The sequence below is a fragment of the Saccharomycopsis crataegensis genome (assembly GCF_037102585.1).
Source record: "Saccharomycopsis crataegensis DNA, jcf7180000000098, whole genome shotgun sequence".
NCBI classification, from domain to species: domain Eukaryota; kingdom Fungi; phylum Ascomycota; class Saccharomycetes; order Ascoideales; family Saccharomycopsidaceae; genus Saccharomycopsis; species Saccharomycopsis crataegensis.
Window position 1 is genome coordinate 1,626,764 of NW_027043838.1, and position 19,737 is coordinate 1,646,500.

The 19,737-nt window shown below is 36.2% G+C and overlaps 5 protein-coding genes across 5 annotated transcripts; 3 read left to right on the forward strand and 2 right to left on the reverse strand. All coding sequences in view use genetic code 12, as the record gives it.

The window, feature by feature from the left end:
- Nucleotides 1–208: 208 nt before the first annotated feature.
- GID8 (glucose-induced degradation complex subunit GID8) lies at nt 209–1,528 on the forward strand (the record flags this gene model as incomplete). Its single annotated transcript, XM_064999962.1, has 1 exon — nt 209–1,528. The coding sequence occupies one exon, from the start codon at nt 209–211 to the stop codon at nt 1,526–1,528; it is 1,320 nt and encodes a 439-aa protein (XP_064856034.1).
- Nucleotides 1,529–1,719: 191 nt separating this feature from the next.
- On the reverse strand, nt 1,720–4,497 carry MAK5 (ATP-dependent RNA helicase; the record flags this gene model as incomplete). Its single annotated transcript, XM_064999963.1, has 1 exon — nt 1,720–4,497. One exon carries the CDS (start codon nt 4,495–4,497, stop codon nt 1,720–1,722), a length of 2,778 nt encoding a protein of 925 aa, XP_064856035.1.
- A 5,924-nt stretch (nt 4,498–10,421) lies between these two features.
- On the forward strand, nt 10,422–12,683 carry DASC09_063800 (uncharacterized protein; the record flags this gene model as incomplete). Its single annotated transcript, XM_064999964.1, has 1 exon — nt 10,422–12,683. The coding sequence occupies one exon, from the start codon at nt 10,422–10,424 to the stop codon at nt 12,681–12,683; it is 2,262 nt and encodes a 753-aa protein (XP_064856036.1).
- Nucleotides 12,684–15,159: 2,476 nt separating this feature from the next.
- Nucleotides 15,160–16,363, reverse strand: DASC09_063810 (ribosomal 60S subunit protein L2B; the record flags this gene model as incomplete). Its single annotated transcript, XM_064999965.1, has 2 exons — nt 15,160–15,920; nt 16,360–16,363. 2 exons carry the CDS (start codon nt 16,361–16,363, stop codon nt 15,160–15,162), a joined length of 765 nt encoding a protein of 254 aa, XP_064856037.1.
- Nucleotides 16,364–17,146: 783 nt separating this feature from the next.
- On the forward strand, nt 17,147–19,474 carry HCA4 (RNA-dependent ATPase HCA4; the record flags this gene model as incomplete). Its single annotated transcript, XM_064999966.1, has 1 exon — nt 17,147–19,474. The coding sequence occupies one exon, from the start codon at nt 17,147–17,149 to the stop codon at nt 19,472–19,474; it is 2,328 nt and encodes a 775-aa protein (XP_064856038.1).
- Nucleotides 19,475–19,737: the final 263 nt, after the last annotated feature.

Below are 19,737 nucleotides of genomic sequence, written 5' to 3' on the forward strand. Positions count from 1 at the left end.
GTATAATTTAATAAATGCATATATAATAGACACAAACCATTGATTGATCCATATATTTGGCACACCTAACTATGAAGATGTGCGGGTAATGGTGGTAGCACAAAGCCAAGATGATGAGGAGGAAACTCATCTCATCACTCAGTTATTTGCTACGTTCACCAGCACCTAAAAGAAAACAGCGAACTTAGGATAACAATATTACACAGATATGCCCGAATCAGATATAAATAAAGAAATAGATCTCATAAACCTGCAGGGTCTCAGCAAAATCAAATTGAATAACTTGATTTTGAACTATCTAATCGTTGAGGGGTATGAGACGTCTGCTATCGACTTTTCAAGGGAAATTGGGTTAGATTTGTCGCAAATTGGGTTAAGCTGTCCAAATAACGGTAATAATATTAAAAATAAAAATCGATCGTGCTATGGCTCGCACGAAAAATACGAATCCTTGGTTAATGGGCTTCAATCCATAAAGCAAAGAAATGAAATCAAGTTGCTATTGATCAAAGGCGAGATATCCACCATCATCAGCAAATTGAACGAGTATTATCCATTTTTATTGGAAAGCAATGAATTCCTCCATTTTAAGATCCTATTGTTGAATTTAGTGGAAATTATCAAGAAACATCAGCGAGAGAGCGGTAATAACGATGAGCGGCGCTCCAGTTTTGCTGGCAGAAGGAAATCAGTTGGTGATACCACCAAAAGAAAGAGAAGGCTATCGTCAGTTTCTTCACAAACTGACAAGAAAAAAACCAGGCGGAAATCATCTGCTGGTTCGACAAAATTATCCATGAAAGAATTGAAAAAAGAAGAGGAATTCTTCAATTCCATCATCTCCTTTGTGAAAGATAAGTTATTCAGTAAAGCCATCCGGACTAAATCATTTTTACATGAGTTGGAATTATCCATGTGTCTTTTACTTTTCAACTTCAATGATTTTCAAACTGGAAATGAGGATCATTTTTTACCTAAAGAACTTTTGAATTTGGTCAATAATAAGAATTTTAAGAATGAAGTGTTTAATCTTATCAATAATGCGATTTTGAATTACAATTCACGTTTCTTATCGCATAATGTTAGTGTTGGGGCAATGTCTGATAATGTCGGTAAGGTGAGCAACGAAGGCGAAGGATATGGATTTTCCTCGACATTATTGAATAATGATTTTATGAACAACAATGAGAGATCTAAATATAGAAACGATTATGTATTTTATGATACTGACAGTGATGATGATTCAGATGAGGAATCTAAACCGCCGAACAAAGACCACCGGAATGGAAAGGTTGCCAATGATATGTTTGAAGAATTATTATTTGAAGAAGACGAAATGAATGATGATGAAGAATCAGGTAATGATGATGCTATGGAAAACGATTTATTGGAGAATCATTTGAATAATAATATTAACTCAAAGTTTAAGCAGTTGATCAATTTATGGATGTGGAGCGAAAATGTCATGAATGAAAAGACAGACGATGCCATTTTGAGGGTTGATTTAGAGAGATTATTTAGCGAGTGAATGATTATATAGAAAGGAACACAAGTCATTATTAGATACCCATAACAAGTAACTTACCTTTTCCAACAAGTAAGAATTTTTTCTTTTTTTTTTGTTACAGATTATAAAAAGTTTCAATGCAGTTATAGTTTCATTTAAGAAAACGGAGTGAGAATAGAATATATATATATATATATGCGCTATCTATTTATTCATTCTTCATCATCGTCATCATCGTCAACATCGTCGAAATCTTCTCCTTCGGAATCTCCACCTCCCATCATCTCTTCCTCCTTCTTTCTCTTTTTAGTCTTTTTGGCATCCTTTTTCTTCTTTTTGGCATCCTTTTTGTCTTCCTTTTGTTGTCTTTCCAATTTCTTTTGCTCTTGTAATTTCAAAACTCTATCTTGATGTCTTCGAGATTTCTTGATCACATCAATAACATTAACGTTATCATAACCGATAATATTGTCATGACCTTCACCTCGCACCATGATATCTGCCATATTGACTAACCCATTACTAAGATACTTCTTGCTACCACCAATTCTGAGTTTTTGTTTCAACAAAGCTTCGAGTTCATACTTTTTGGCTCTCAGTTTCCCGGAATCAAGAGTTTTGCCCACTTTTTTGTTACGTTTCTTAGTAAGCGCATCATCTTCAAAATCCGATAAATCATCCACTTCAAGTGCTTCTGCTATTTTGCTCACCCAAGAATCTTCTTTGGATAATGAAGATTTGGACACGTCTGATTCCGCCAATTCACTGGCCAAGTGCCCTCTTTCACGTAATTGATCAAGAATAGATACCTCAATTGGCAATAATTTCACATCATCATCGGTCAAATTTTGGAATCTAGTGAATAATGCTCTCTTTCTATCTTTTGGATCATCTCCTGGCTTTTTATCCATCTTCATAGATTCTTCAATAAGAAGACGTCTCAATCTTCTCAATGGCCCACTAACTTCTTGTGGAGAACACAACATGATGGAAACCCCTTCGGAACCAGCTCTACCGGTTCTCCCTGATCTATGGATATATAAATCAGCAGATCTTGGTAAATGGTAATGCACCACATGGTCAATATTTGGGATATCTAACCCTCTGGCTGCGACGTCGGTGGCCAATAGCACCACAGTCTGTTTCTTGTCTTCGCTGACACAGCTTTTTTGGAAATTTTCCAAGTTCTTAAGACGTTGCTTTTGAAGCATCGACGAATGGATAGAGAAGCATTTGATGTGCAAGAATTTGAGGAATGAGTTGAGTCTCTTTACCGAATCGATAGAATTGGTGAAGATCAAAGTGGTACCCGTGTACATTGTCAAGAAATAGTACAAGTACAAATCTCTGTTGGTGGCATCACATTCAATAAGTGCTTCGGAAATGGTTCCAGAAACCACTTCTTTAGGATTAATATTGATAATTTTCGGATTTTTTTCCCGGAACTGTAGCTTAGTTTTCAAAAACTCAATAATTTCATGATCATCGTTAATGGTTTCTGATTCCGGATCGTCGTTATGGTTTTTTTTACCATTTTTCTTTTGTTTTTTATTTTTGGCTGGCTGTTTCTTTTTATTGACATTTTTATCCAATTTACTGAACAATGTTTTAGAAAAAGTGGCAGAAAACACAAAGGTTTGCCATTTCTTTAAGTGGTGGGTCTTTCTGACTTTATAAAGAATCTCAATGATTTTTTCCAACTCCCCAAAATGACCATCTTGTAATAACCTATCAGCTTCATCTAATGTCAAGATTTCAATTTTTGAAATTTTATTCAAAATATCATTATTGTCCAATTCTAAAAGCTCTAACAAACGACCAGGAGTAGCAATGATCAAACCAGGGTTATAACTCAACAATCTTTCTTGTTTTTGGATAGAAAGACCCCCGGTAATAGAAACAATAAGTTTGCCGACGCTCAGGGCATCCTTCAAAGGATAGTTTTCCACAACTTTCACAAAATGACTATGTACTTGTTTGGCAAGTTCTCTAGTTGGAGTGAACACAATACCGACAGGAGAGTCCAATGGTTTATTACCGTTTTCCTTCAATCTTAGCAAGAACTTCTCCAAGATTGGCAACCCGTACCCCAAAGTCTTACCAGAACCGGTGGATGCCTTACCAATCACATCATGATCGGCGATAGCCGCAGGAATACAGGCTTTTTGAATTGGGGTTGGCATATTGAAGGCGAGCTTCGCGAGAGAATTCAAGGTGTATTTACTAAGAGACAAGTCTGACCAATTTTCAATAATTGTTTGCGGGAGTTCAACGGAATCCAAATCTTCGTCTTCATCGAGGATGTCTGTAAGTTTACTTGTTTTCAAGTTTTCCTTATAGTCTGCCAATAAGTCTTCATCTACCTCATCATCATCATCATCATCATCATCATCATCAATATTAATATTATCATCTTCGGCTTCTGCTTCTTCTTCTTGCAAAACTGTGGCCAAGGCTTCTTGTTCAATTTCAGCCCCATCGTCTTCTCTATCACTGAATGCAGTAAATTCCTCTCCGTCATCCTCATCATCTCCGTCATTATTATCATGTTTTTCCTCTCTTTCCTCTTCCTGTCTAGCAATTTCTTCCTCGTCTTTTTCAGTTAATAATGATTGGTTCTTTTTAACTCTACCATTTTCCTCTTCTTGGGCCTTTTCTTCTTCGGTTTTAAGTTTCAGTTGATCTTTTACAACAAAATGAGCTTTACCATCAACATATTGCACATCAACCCCTTCAATCTCTTCTAAACCAAAGAAACCTTCGACAATATTTACCGATTGATTAATCTTTACAGAATTCCATTTGAGATCATCTGCAGAAATGAATTTCTTAGCACCTGAGCCTCTAGAAATTGGAGTAGGCTGGTCATCATTAGAGGTCTTTTGTTTCTTAAGTGTATTTTTTGAGCTTTTTATTTTATTCTTACCAGCATCCTCACTATCTCCAATGGATCTTTTCTTGTGCTTAGGCTTGACAAATTTACTAGCCATGATTTATCGGAAATCTATTTGCAGGATTATCGGTTCTTAAAACAAAAAGAAAAAAAAAGCAAACGAATGTTTCTTAACAAGTGACAAAAAGAAATCGAATACTACCAAATCAAACAACAGATCGATACCAATTATTATCCGGAGAGAATATTTCAATATTTCTTCGTCATCTCATCTCAAATTTTTTTTTTCCCTAAAATTTTTTTTTTCCTTATTTTTTTTACTTGGCGCACCGCATAATATAACATTGAAAAATTTGTGTGTGATGCCTAGAAAATAATCTATCTGAATTCTAGAATGCAATATTATTATTTGCAAAAAAGTAGCGATTGATGATTTTCTAAATGAAAGTCGGAATCGCGGGAAGCCAAAAATAGGAATCGGAAAAATGCTTCACATTTGAAGATAATCAGACAACTAATTGACCAATTTTTTTTCTCTTTTTTTTTTTGTTGCCGTACGCTTTTTTCTTTTAAGTTGAGCACTAAAAAGACGTATTTTTATGCTTTCATGAAGTGCAAGGCGAGCCAAAATCAGAAGAGCATCTTTGAAAAACTTAAAAAAGTTGACAACAATACATGCCGATGAGATCGTCGTCTATGGGCATAGAGATCTCTAAATATGGAGTTAGAATAAGAAAAAGTGTAATAGAAAAGAAATTAAGAACAGGATGTACTAATAGAAACACAAGGCATCAATGCATATATACTGATGAATTCTGACCAATGGGCATATGCTTTGTTTTCCTTTTATTGTTATTATTTGTTGCTATTGAATACGTGCTTTAAAGATGATACTACGGTAACTTGGAACTAACAAGGCTGCTTTATATTGTATTGTTCTTGCAATACTTTGTGGAGGACGAGACGTTAAAAAGTAAATGAGGTTAAAAGAGATATGATATGATAATTGCCTTTTTTTCTTTGTCTTCTCCAATGGCCTGGCGGATTTTTCGTTTTCATTATGGGAAAAACTCTTCTATATTTTTATAGTGCCGTCTTTTTCTCTCTCTCTCTTTTTGGTTTAATTAATCAAATTTACGCGTATAACCTTGAAACTACATAAAACTATTTTCTGTTACTTTTCCTTTGAGTTATTCTTGATATTCTTTGGGCTACTGATTAGGTTCGATACAGGTTTGAAAGTACTAATTTTGCAAGTGGAACATTAACAGATATTCGGAGAACGAGAAATGAATCAGAAAAAGAGACGGAAGCTTACGATCCTCAAACTACTTCTTCATTTCCGTTTAAATTTTTGGAAGCTCAGGAACTGAATTATCTGTAGGCTGTTTTTTTTTTTTTTTTTTTTTTTTCTTAATTAATTGCGTGATTAGCGATATCAAAATAAAGTGCTGCAAAAAGGCCTAAATGAGCCAACAATTTAAGTGAATCCATCCTAATTAATCGAATACTTCCTGCCATCTTGTTTTTTTTTATTAGCTTTCCTCTACAGCTCTATTACTAGGAAACTCCATAGGACAACAAATTTTTTTTCTTCCCATAACGTTTTAACGTTTCACCGTTAACATATTTTGCACGGTGATCCAGTAATTTTTGATTGGGTTCTTTGTGATCCCTAACTTTCTAATAGAGTAATGGATGCCGAATATTCACATTATTAACAGGATGCTCCTGAACCTTGCAAAGCATATTTTTCTTTTCTTTTTCTGGAGAGTGCCTCAGCAAATGATTAATATGAATTTCTCAACAAGAGTACAAACGTTAATGGGGAAGAGAAAAAAAGGGTTGTAAAAGTAGCAACCAACACGTTCATTTCCAGCCAGTCAATACAATAATATTTGGAAGGGCAAAGGGTAGACAAATAATTGATTCCATAGAAATGGCCTTGGTGTAAATTGGGATGGTTCGGCGTGACAGGGAATAAAATATAATTTCTCCGTTTATAGTTTTATCACGTCAACCATCTTCGACCCGCATCCTGTCTTCTTGGTGTCTCACATATTTAGAACAACAGGTTACATGGGACGTCTAGTTGTTATAATCAACAAACACATTGCACCAATTGAGATCTACTGCCTTGGAGTAAATAAATAAGTAATCGTACTCAAACTGCCAACCAATAAGAGTATGGCTGTTGTCCTAAAATGGTATCTACAAATTTCCCAAAAATGATGCAAATTATAAACCTGACTTGAAGGAATAAATGACCTTTCCATTTTTCTTCGTGTTCTGGCCCCCCTTTCTGCTCAAGACCTCCTTGCTTCTCTATGTATTTCTTTTTTTTTTCTTTATTGCTTTCAATATCATTTAACTTCCAGCCATGGGAGCCGAATTTGAAGGAGCTGTTAACTCTTGCACCAGCATCCCGCCGCTCGCAACTTGTTTAGTCGATGGGATCGATGAGCGCAGATCGCAAAATCCCTCCTGCAATTATGTAATGCCAATCAATCAGGCACCACGATGCCTACTATTTAAAAGCATCATCACTAAAATTAAAACCAACACTAATTTCATTGTAGTATGTTTAATAATTGGACCTGATTGACAAATTGACACTGATTGGCGAGTGAAAATCAATATGATCAAGTCAAATTAGGTATCCATATGCGAGCTATCACAATGTCCTACAATCCAAGAATTTGGCTTCAGCAATAATCTAGCAAAGATGTTTCAGTACTTTTTTTTTTTTTTTTTTAATCTTTCCTTGGTGTCCCATCTCCAACATTTTTCTTTTGAGATTGGCTAGGAAAAAAAATAACACAATAACTAAGACGTCCACCCAAACCTGGATTGTATTATCTGCTTTTCCTTAACCTGCCATGATTGTAACTTGTTAAGCACGAATAGGAGCTGCGACAACAATTTTTTGCATGTTCTCCGCAAACGGGGGGAGACTATAGAGAAATAAATAAGTCATACAAGCATTTGAAAAACCATGTATCTGCCATAAATAGCTTTAGCATTGAACCAATTGGTCTATAAATGCGTAGACAAGATAGCACTATTGTCAATAGTGATGTACCTGGACATCCCATCAGTTAAGGTTTCCTATTAGTCGACGTATTTGCAATGATTTGTGAACAATCTCCTTGATGCGAATATACCTAAGCCCATCGCAAAACAATAGAATACCTACACTTTTTGCACTACTCAGATGGTACCTTACCATGTCTTCTAAAAAAAAACCTGGCTTCCACAGATCCTTTTTTATTGTAGTAGCTTGTCAATACACAGTATATAACTATATATATATATATATGGATTTTGGGGAAAGTCGTTAGTATGGTTAACTACAAAAATGTGTATATGTGTACGTGTCTGTTTAATACTTTATAACCTATACCAAACATAAATGTTAGCTGGAGTATTATCAAAAAAATAAATAAATAAAATAATAAGGTCAATAAGCTTGCTATTGTCTTTCGGTTGAACGTCATGATTTTCCTTGGATGAGCTAGCCGGAAATATGATCACAATAGGGATTAACCCAGGAATGGGCCACTAAAAACATAAACTAGTAGCGATGATAGAGTATGATAAACATATATTTACTCCTTTAACCATAGCGGTGGTAGATCCCCTAGTTGAATAATAGGAATTTTTTATCTTTGACATGATATAACAATGCAACATAACCTATAACAATGCTAAACAATAGTGATGAAAGCCCACCTGCAGTGATGCTAAAAACAAAAAAAAATTCACAGCTCATCTCTTGAGAAGTGCTTCCGTAAGATGAATACTTTGGTGGATCAAAATTGTCTACATTGTTGTCTTATACAAGATACAAGAATAAGAGGCAAAAACCAGAAAATATTTACCTTTTTTCAGTACACTGGTCCTCAGTTTTTCGGAACCAAGGGTGTGTCAAGAAGTCGAATCTACAAAATAATAGAGAATAAGGCCTTATTTTCACAAACAAAAAAGAAATAGAATAGAGCAAGCATATTGATGAATTACTTTAGCAAGTTGATTATTTTGATGAGCAAACCTGACTTGAGTGCGGTTTTTTCCCTCATCAATACAACAAGCAGCAACAAAATAGATGTCTATCAAATCACCGATGGGTCACAATCCCTCTACATCTATTTAAGTTAATATGTCCATTACTACCGTTTCTTTTTTTCCAATTTATTTTACGCCTTAAATTTAGGTAGTTAATAGTAACATTTAGCACTATCCCTTTTCTTTTTTCGTTTTATTTTTTTTCCTTCTTTTCCAGATCGAAGGAACCAACAGAAGCAGTAGTATAGAATACTAAGAAAGTGGCGTATATACATCAACGAATGAACTAATTAACACGAGAAAAGCGAAAACAAAATCCCAAAAAAGAAATTGTTGATAATTGCTACAGGATAAGTTAGATAGCAGGAATATATGAGTCTTTTTTTTTTTCTTTCTTTTTGAGTTGTTTTTCCTTAGCAAAGAAATATGTGATACGACACGCAACTCGCTTGCTACATGTTGAAGGGAATCAAGATCCGATGCTTTTCACAAAAGATGAGATTATCTCCCGGACGGTGTTTATAATCAATACGGCCCGAATTGGACTTTTGCGATTGGTTTGGCAAACAAAGTCCAGACCTTTTCTAACAATACTATCATTCATCCGTTCTTGTGCAAATGGATATCCTAATTCCATTGGTATTGGCCTTTGGTATAGAGAATTAAATCATCACTTTACCTTCGAAGGATTATTATTTGCTAAATTCAGTTATGATGATGTCCAATTGTAGCAAAATCATCTACATCTTCTAGACCAATTTCTCGAAAACAGCAAAATGTATCAAATAATTAATTTTAAGGCCCGCCCTCTTCTCTCCTGTATCTTAATGAGTAGTGATTTTTATTAACAAGTGATGATGTTTGTACACACCCGTCACCTTGTTTTCTGTTCCTTCTCATCTTTTCTTTATACTAAATAATCTTTCCGCGATTAATTCTTTCTTTTTGAGATACTTTGTTTTTATTGGCATGAACACGTCCTTTTCCTTTTTGAAAAAAAATAAATAAAAAAATAAGAGCAGCGAGACTTCAAAGACACCTGGAGACGGGAAAAAAAAAATGGGAAGTTGCTTCTGCTGCTTCTACTACTAATTTTCAAGCAAGATCCCAACTGCAATCAATATAACTTCTCACCTCACCCCGGCAGAGATCGTGGGACACTTTTGCAGAGAGCAATATTGCACATCGAGGTCTGCTGGCAGGAAATGTGACATGTTGCTACATTGCATTGCGCATTAACGCATGCATACATAGACATACACAATGCAGCAGCAACATGCAAGCAGCAGTAGAATGCGAGCACGCGTCGCCACCAAGTAGCGATAATTGTTAACTACAGAATTCAATCGAAATTTCGAAGCGTTTGGTTTAGCAGTACATATTGGACAGATGATAGATATATAGATATGGAAGATGTATATATATATATACCCAGCATGTTCCCTGGGGGTTGATCTTTTTTTTTTTTATCTCTTACTCTTTCTTTCTTACTCTTGATAGATCATCTTTCTATATTACCTTCACCTCAAAACAAAGCTCCTCACAACGTCTCAAATTAGTGTGTTTGTGCTTTATTTTAGTGTAACACAACTTGCCAACTTTCATTGCGAAAAAAAACAACAACAGAAGAACAACAACCCATTTTTTTCTTTGTGAGTTCTCAAGAATATCCAATATCTAACCGAAAGTTATCTGGTCTAAAATTTGATATCTACCATAATTAATTGCGAGTGGCTGACTATCTATATTGAGCACCTGCCGAATCTTGCCCCTGTCATTAATTGCCATCTAACCTCAGCGTGTCTCACTTTTCCCTAATTTTTAGGCACCTTTTTTTTTGTTTCTATTCATTTCCTACTTTCGGTGCAAGCGGAAAATTAGAATTACATAAATCGATCTAAATACTACATTTAGCCACAAATCAGTCTAACTCTCCGTCAAAATTCCTCAAACACAATGTCAGGCTATAACGTCGAATCTGCAAACTTGCAATACTCGTTGCTACCTCCTCAACCTACAAAACCAAACCACCATTATCTCTCCTCTATGAACAATCAACAGGATTCAGCAACTGATAATCAGCCTAATGAGCAGTACTTCGGCAATTCTGGTTACTATTACAATGAACAAAGACCTTCCACTGATGCTGCTAATAACCATCAACAGCCTGCTCCATCATTAGGCAATACCCCATCAACTGCTAATAATGCCAGCAGCAACAGTAATCAGAACTTGTTCTCTTATTCAAATATGTACTACCAAGGGCCAGCGGAAACACCATCACAATATTCTGCTTCTTCACATCCTTCAACAGCCTCTATGCCAAACAATGCCACTGGTACAGCAACTCCTTTTAGCTCTTACACTTACCCAACAAGATCCTTCTCAAGTGTTCACCCAGGGTCTACCACTGGACACCAGCTTGTGTACAGCGGAATGCAAGGGTATCCACCTGACCAGCAACCACCATCACACCCAGGACAACCTCCAATGAAGCGTTACTCGGTATCATATCCAATGGGTGCTAATTTGCAAGGGACTTTCCCATCATCGAGCATGAATTATGCCGAACCATCCCAACAATACGGCCAATTGAGCTATGCTTTCAATCAAGCTCCAAAGCAAATAAACATGTCTCCTACGCAGTACAAGGACCAAGCTAGTGTTGCTGATCCTACCACTACTGCTACTGCTGGCACTACCCCAGGCACCAATGCTACTACTTCTACTCCTTATTACTCTTTCAATAGCAATTACTACTACAACCAACCTTATGGTCAAATAGGAGGCTCTGCTAACAATAACTTGGTGATGAAGAATGAAGACTTCCTTAATGATTTGTCTCCAACGGTGGTAGGGTTCGGTCACCCACATACCCCAATTTCGTCCTCTCATAAAGCAAAGAATGAAGATGCTGTTGACCCTCACCCTATTCCTTTGAACTTGGGAAACTCATCACAACCTTCAAACTACAACTCGCAACAACAATACTCACAATCGATCACTGAGTACGGGTCAAACAAGGACATCTTCCAAGCATTCAAGAATCGTCTTGATGGTCTCAAGCATGTGAAGCTAATCAGAACTAACACTTTGCCTAAAGAAGAAATCTCCAAAAATATCACCGTTATTGAAAACAACAACAAGAAAGTTTATTTCAACTTTGAATACCCAACTGTCTCCATCACTTTCCAAGAACCAATCAACAATGTTACCTTCGATTGGTCCGAAGCTGAGAAATCTGGCGAAAAGCGGAGATTGGTGCTCTTTTACTGGGATTTCTGTTTGGTCAAGGCCAATCATGTCATCAATAATGGTGTTTCCCGTGATGCTTCTCCACCTCTTCCAATGCCACAAGCTCACACTACTGAGTTCTTCAATGAAAACTTGGAATACATCAAATCGATTCTCCACTTGAAGCATGAAATCATCACCCAAGAAGAATACCAAATCTTGTTCGAAGACCACCCAGCCACTAGTATTAGTGATTACCGTTTGAAGCAGCTTACTTCCATCATCAAGGACCCAGTCACCAATACCATGAAATCCACTTTCGGAATAATTTCTTGCTTGTATTGGAACCATACTGATAATTTCTATTTGACCTCTGTTGATTTGTTGTTTTTGTTGGATAAGCTCAGTGGTCGTACTTCAAGCATTGCCAACAACGTTTCCATTGCCGATATTGTCGTTGTTAATGGTTGTGGTGATGCTAAAAGGAGTACTGGTAGTGGTGCTCCTGGTCGTCTTGTTGGTGCCACTTTAGTGTCGAAGAAGGGCAAGTTTGCTTCCAAGCTGCAGGTGAAGAAGTTGAAGCAGGCCGCCAAGTTTTTGAAGGCTATTGATGGGAAGGAAATCAACAGAATCAGAAGAAACTTGTTGAACTTCAAGAGCATCACTTTGGGAAAACAGGAAGCCGAATATGAAGACGATTTGAGACGTCGTCACCAACAGTATCAACAGCTTCAAGGAAACCATCAAGTTGCCTCGACTTCCCAGGGTGCTTCCAACTTTGGTACCGAAGAGGAAATGATGTTTTTCCATAAAATCATGTCTTTCTCGAATCCAAAACCAAGAAAGATCGAGAAGAAGTTGAAAGTTTATGAATGGAGAGTTCTTGAACAAGCTTTGGATAAAATCATGAAGAAGTATTGTGTTGATTTGAAGAATGGAAGCAGTGGTATTTCTGATGATTTGAGAGAAAGTGGATTGTATTAATGGGTTAACATCATTGGTATTGTTTTGGTTTAGGGTGTTATTTTTGTTCTTCTTTTTTTTGTTTATTATTATTTGGTTTTGTTTTGGCTTGTTTAGTTCAGGAGAATTCTCCATCTCCATGTATTACTAAGGTCAGTTTTATCTTTGGGTACTGCGCTACATTTGATTTTACTTATAATATTCTTTCATTTTCCTTTAATTTTATCTATTGTCTTAGTAAATTGAAATATTTTTTTTAGTTCGTTTGTTTCTATCTTCCATTTTATATTTGTTTTCTATCATTTTCTATGAATATTGTGTTTTAGGATTATCTTTCTGTTTTTCATGGTGTACTACGATTTCTTCAGTAATAACTATAATAATAATTAATATAAATATAAATATAAATAAAAATATAAATATAAATATAAATATAAATATAAATATAAATATAAATATAAATATAAATATAAATATAAATATAAATATAAATATAAATAATAATGATATTGGTATTCATTCCATGTATATGTGCGAAAAATGATAGAAAGACGACCACTAGAAACCACCTGTTTTTCTTGATTTTTTCCCAATTTTCTTTTTCAAGGGCTGCTTTAAAGGGGTTCGTTGTTCTTATTATTCAAATTGTTTGCGAGCTTGCCCAAAAGCTATACTCTATTCGAGCACAATTGACAGCCTTTTTGGGCATAAAATTAATCCTCTTTTTCTTAACTAGCCCCAGGCATAATTGAAACACGATATTAATATATACTCATTAATTAACGGAAACTTGTTAATTAATCAGGAATATTGATCTATACATATGAACTCATCAATATCAAATTAATGTTCGATTAATGAAGGTACACATTGCACGGAATATTTGGTGGCTAGATAAACGAGAAAAACAGGTAATTTAGTCACAGGAGCCTGTCAATTGCAAAAAGAAATGTGAGGCGACTAACATTTTCTTTTTTTTTTTTGTACTGAAAATCTCGAAGAAGTAGCAAGGCACCCCAAAAGAATAAGATGTCTTCACATTTATTCATTAGAATTACAAAGTTATGATTGTTTACACTTCTTTTTTGTCTACGTCTGGTGTTGGCTAGTCCGGATGCTTTCTGAAACCTAAAATCCATGGCTAAGGTGACGATGAAGGATGGTGATGACGGAGAAGAGGAAGAAGAAAGTGTTGATCAAAAAAAGATAAGAAAATAGAAGTATTAGCGCGCGTCTTCTATGACAGCATCGTTAGGTGACTCGCGATCTCGCTTCCCCTTATATTACGTCTGGGTGAAGCACGGGACTTAGCTAGGGCGTGCACAACTCATTCTTATCTCATGTACACACGGTTCAGCTTGTACAAAGTATGCCATTGGGGTTTTCGCGTTTCGCGATTTATTTAACCTTTTTTTTTGTTATTTGTTGAACTCTGTTTTGACTCCTCTCCTTATACTTTTCCTTTATTCCTTTTTTCTTTTTTCTTTTTTTGGGTTGCTGGTTGTTGTTATTTTGATTGTTATCAACGTCAACAGGAGCAACAGAGCTTGCTTGATTAAGGCTGGAATTGTTTCCTGATTGGGTGGCCGCTCAATTGTTTTGTTCTTAACTTATACGATTTTTTATCAGGCTTTGCTCAACGAAATTGGTATAGACACGAACCAAGTACCCTGTTTACGTAGTCACCCCAACTTGCACTGTGAGCAAAGCAGCACAATCAAAGAATATCAGACAAAAAATAAACAAGCAAACAAATAAATCACACTTTTCATAGTTCATGGACCGATTCTAGAACCCAGCTCAATTCAACCAAGTCTTTTTCTGTCTTTTCTTCGCAATGATAAAAATTGGTAACAAAGTTCGAAATCTGGTTACGATAAAAGGGTACCAAGCTTGCCTCTATATATATTTGCAAATTTGTACGCTAAACATTTACAATTTTCTGGTACCTGACTTTTGTTTCTCCCGAATCTATCTATCGACACATTACCATGTGCAAAGGTCTAAAAAATACCAACGGAAATACCCTTTGTGTGCAACCTTAGTTGATGTGTAGTAGATATATAGAGGCTCCGCTTTCTACAGTGAAAAAAAATTTGTATACATGGTAAAAATGTTGGAGAGTATTTAAACAAACAAACAGAAAAGATTCATTCTCCATTCCAGATAAACATCAGTTTATTGTTTTTTTGTGAAAGGCGTACCAATAGAAACCATACACACTGGCATACATGTATCATGAAATTATTCCTAAATCTTATTAGTAGGATATGATCACCAGCTTGTACCGTTTAATGTTAGGTTAGAAGCGTTAGACATCCATCACAACACAATAAATTTCTTTTGAACTTTTAAGCTTTTGGACCTCTTGACTACCACCTCCCATTTGTATGGTCGATCATGTTCTTTGTTTTCTTCTACATTCGATTTTAAAAAGGACACAAAAAGGAAGATTGATTATTTAAAGAAAAGGCTACTTAACACAAAAATATTAAATTTAGTCTTGAACTTTTTGAGCACCACGCAACAAACCAGTTCTTCTGGCAGCGATAAGACCGGCCTTTTGACCAGAAACAGCACCTCTAGAGATGGTAGAAGCCTTACCAATATGTTGATGGTTACCACCACCATGAGGGTGATCAACAGGGTTCATGGCAACACCTCTAGTCTTTGGCCATGAGTTTCTCTTAAGTCTGTATTTGTGGAATGCTCTACCAGCCTTCAACAATGGCTTGTCAATTCTACCACCACCGGCGATAACACCAATGACACCTCTGGCGTCAGATGGCAAGATCTTCTTGGCACCAGATGGCAACTTGACTCTGGTCTTACCTTCTTCCAAGTTGTGACCAATGACAGTGACGTAGTTACCAGAAGTTCTACCCAAAGCACCTCTGTCACCTGGCTTTTCTTCAACGTTACTGAGAATAGTACCTTCTGGGACAGAAGACAATGGCAAAACGTTACCGATGTTCAAAGAAGCATTCTTACCAGCGTAGATGAATTGACCAGTGTAGATACCTTCGTTAGCAATGAAGGTTTCTTCTCTCAACTTGTACTTGTATGGGTCACGGAAGACAACCTTGGCCAATGGAGCACCTCTACCGGCATCGTGGACAATTTGCTTGACAATACCACGAATGTAACCGTGTCTTTCAGCATAATCCAAGGTTCTCAACTTGGCAGCACCATTTCTCAATCTGGTGTGGGAGGTGAAGATGGAACCAGCACCCTTTCTTTGGTTTCTAATAACTCTACCTGTGGAAAAATCGTTAGTAAATTGAAATTTTTTTCTCACTGTTTTATAGAACTCTAGAATCCATAGCTGAAGCAAGATAATATAACAAGACTAATAGATTATATTTTGAAATTCTTGTTTTGTTGTTGTTTCTGTGAAAATTTTTTTCCCTTCACTTGCGATTCAATTAATACTAAAATTTTTCAAAATTTGTATATACGAATATCCGTAACAAGGCCATAGAAAGGCCAATGATTACAATGATATCTTTGGTATCTTCATTTTGATGAATGTTTTCCTGAATCTTGATAAATAATTGAGTTGTTGAGTATGAAAAACTTTATCCCATTTTGACACTCTCAAGAATCTTTGTTGTCCTTTGTTGCATAATATATTTACTTGATCATAATTCTTGAGTTATCAGCATATGAATTCGTTGCTTGTACCCTAAACACATACCCATTTTTCACTGATGATCTGATACTCTTCTAGAGGTGAATAATGGTAGAAGGACTGAAGTTGTGAAAAAATGAAAAGTTCAAAGTCTCAGAGACGCAGAGACGCATCACAGGATTGGGGGCACCGGCGACAAAAAAAAATTGTGAGCGGAGAAAACCCGTCCCAAACATGCTGATATCACATGATATATAACAACCCACGATGTCATCGGAGAAGCACGTGAACTCGAATAGGGCAAGAAGATATCCGGAAAAAAATTGAAATTATTGATAGCCCTAATGAACCCCGAAAATTCCCCCTGCTGATCGTTTTTTTTCCTTTACTACAACGGTCCGTTGTGGTATCCGTAATAATGCCAACAACAATCATACCAATGTCGCATTGAGAAAACATCTGGTGGAAATATCAATTTCCAATCTCTGTTGTATACTTGCCACCTTTGTTCATTGTATTATCATTAGCGAAAGCAACTTGGTTTTTGAGAATCTAATATTATTGCAGAATCATTAGCCATCGTATGTGTGGAGTTGGGAATTACATCGCTGCCTGTCATGATATCAATATCAATCCCGGAAAATCAAAGCTAATTACATAGACAAGAAAGGCCCACTAATTTTCACTGTAAAACTTGTAGTTTCCCAGTATATATTTGTTATTACTCCAAATCCCTGGTTCAATCATGCAGGTCTCCTCATCACCAAAAATTTTTTTTTTGGCTAAGAAAAAACTTCAATTATAATGTCATCTAGCTGAAATACACAATATACACGTAAATAAATATCAAAGTATGGCGAAAAAGAATCAGAAGAAAGAAAAGAAGCCTGTCGTCAATCAGAGGAAGTCTAAACTCAAGAAGGAGAAGGAATATATCGAATCTCTAGAGGAGAAAATCAAAGAATTGGACACTGAGAAGGCCAATGAAATATCACAATTCAAAGATTTGCCATTATCCGAACCAACTATCAATGGGTTGAAAGAAGCCGGGTTTATATCAATGACCGATATTCAAAAGCAAACTATTCCATTGTCCTTGAAAGGCCATGATATATTAGGGGCAGCAAGAACTGGGTCCGGTAAGACATTGGCATTTCTCATTCCATTAATTGAGATCTTGTACAGAAAATCGTGGAACGAATTCGATGGTTTGGGTGCTTTAGTGATTTCACCAACCAGAGAACTTGCCATGCAAATATATGAAGTCTTGGTGAAAATTGGTAAACATAGTGGGTTTTCTGCCGGGCTTGTTATTGGCGGGAAAGATGTGAAATTTGAAAAGGATAGAGTTGCGAAAATGAATATCTTGATTGGTACTCCAGGTAGAATCTTACAGCATATGGATCAAACCGCTGGCCTACAATTATCGAATTTGCAAATGTTGGTGTTAGATGAAGCCGACAGAATTTTGGATATGGGGTTCAAGAAGACTTTGGATAGTATACTTGAGAATTTACCTCCTAGTAGACAAACTCTACTATTTTCAGCGACTCAGACGAAATCCGTGAATGATTTGGCAAGATTGTCTTTGGTCAACCCACAGTACATTGATACAGAAGCCGGAACTAATAACGAAATAAAAAAACAGACTCCCGAATCATTGGAAGAAAACTACGTTTCAGTGGAGCTTCAAGATAAACTAAATATTTTGTGGAGTTTTATCAAAACTCATTTGAAGTCCAAAATGATTGTGTTTTTTTCTTGCTCGAAACAGGTCCATTACGTATACGAAACTTTTAGAAAGATGCAGCCTGGTATCTCATTGTTGAAATTACACGGCAGACAAAAGCAAACTGCAAGAATGGAAACCACCTATAAATTCTCAAAGGCCAACCAAGTGTGTCTTTTGGCCACTGACATTGTTGCAAGAGGGCTTGATTTCCCATCCGTTGAATGGGTTGTTCAAGTTGATTGTCCAGAAGATGTTGCCACTTATGTTCATAGAGTTGGGAGATCCGCAAGATTTGGGAAGATTGGGAAGTCTTTATTGTTCTTGACTCCAAATGAAGAAGAACCATTTTTAAAGAATTTGGCAGCAAAGAAAATTGCTCCAAAGAAGATGAATATTAAGACATCTAAAATCAAATCTATTCAATCGCAATTGCAAGCCTTGTGTTTCTCTAATCCTGAACTCAAATACTTGGCACAAAAGGCTTTCATTTCATATTTTAGATCGATTCATTTACAATCGGACAAAGAGGTGTTTGATATTAACAAGTTGCCATCGGAGGAGTTTGCCAAGGCTTTAGGTTTGCCTGGTGCCCCAAAAATCAAAATAAAGGGTGGGAATAAAGCAAAGGAATTGAAAAACACTTCGAGACAATTATTAAAATTGTCTAAGGCTAATGAAGATGGGGAAGTTGTGGATTCCAAAAAGGAAGTTAGAACCAAATATGATCGTATGTTTGAGAGACAAAACCAGGGGGTGTTGTCTGAACATTATTTGAAGACCGTTAATAATAAGGGTGATGAAGATGAAGATGAAGATGATGACGAGGACTTTATGGCAGTTAAGAGAACAGATCATGATTTGAATGAAGAACAGTTGCCAGATTTGTCTGCACCAGCATCGAAGAGACAATTAAAGAAGGCGCTTTCTAAAAAAGCATCTTTGCCTGGTCAAGGAAATCCAACAAAATTGAAGTTTGATGATGAAGGTGTGGCCCATCCAATCTACGAACTTGAAAATGAAGAAGATTTCCGCGAAAAGGGTGATGCTGCTGAGCAAATTAAAGAGTTCGTGGCAAAAGAATCTAAGGATATGGAAGAACGAGACGCCGAAGATAAGGAGGTTGCCAGAGCGAAAAGACAAGAAAAGAAAAGAAGACGTAAAGAATTGGAAAAACAAGCTTTTGATGATTCTGGAAGCGATGATGATAATGAAGAAGAAGATGTCGCTTATGTTGTCGGTACCGGGGATCTTGATCAAGACCTTGATCATTCTGAAAGAAGCGACAGCGATGATGAAGAACCAGCTTCTAAAAAGGCTAAATGGTTCGATAATAATAGAATCAATGGGAGGGATTCTGGTGATCATGATGGTGTCAATGTGGTTGAATATAATGAACCAGAGACTTTGGAAGATCTTGAAGCTTTGACCGCAAGACTTATCCAAAATTGAACGGGAGAAATGATTCTACAACATTCGGCAATTACATTTGTATAATTATAAAACTTTTTAGCATTCCTTTTTTTTTCTTTTTTTTTTTTTATTTTATTACACTGTTATTAATTTTTTATGAAACTATTATGATAATGTTGTAAGGTTATATTAACAGTCACATGACGCGATTGTCAAATGCGAAGGAAAAAATCCAAAATTAAAAAGGGATCGTGTCAACCATTAAAGTACGGTTATCTACACACCATAATCAGGGAAGGGGT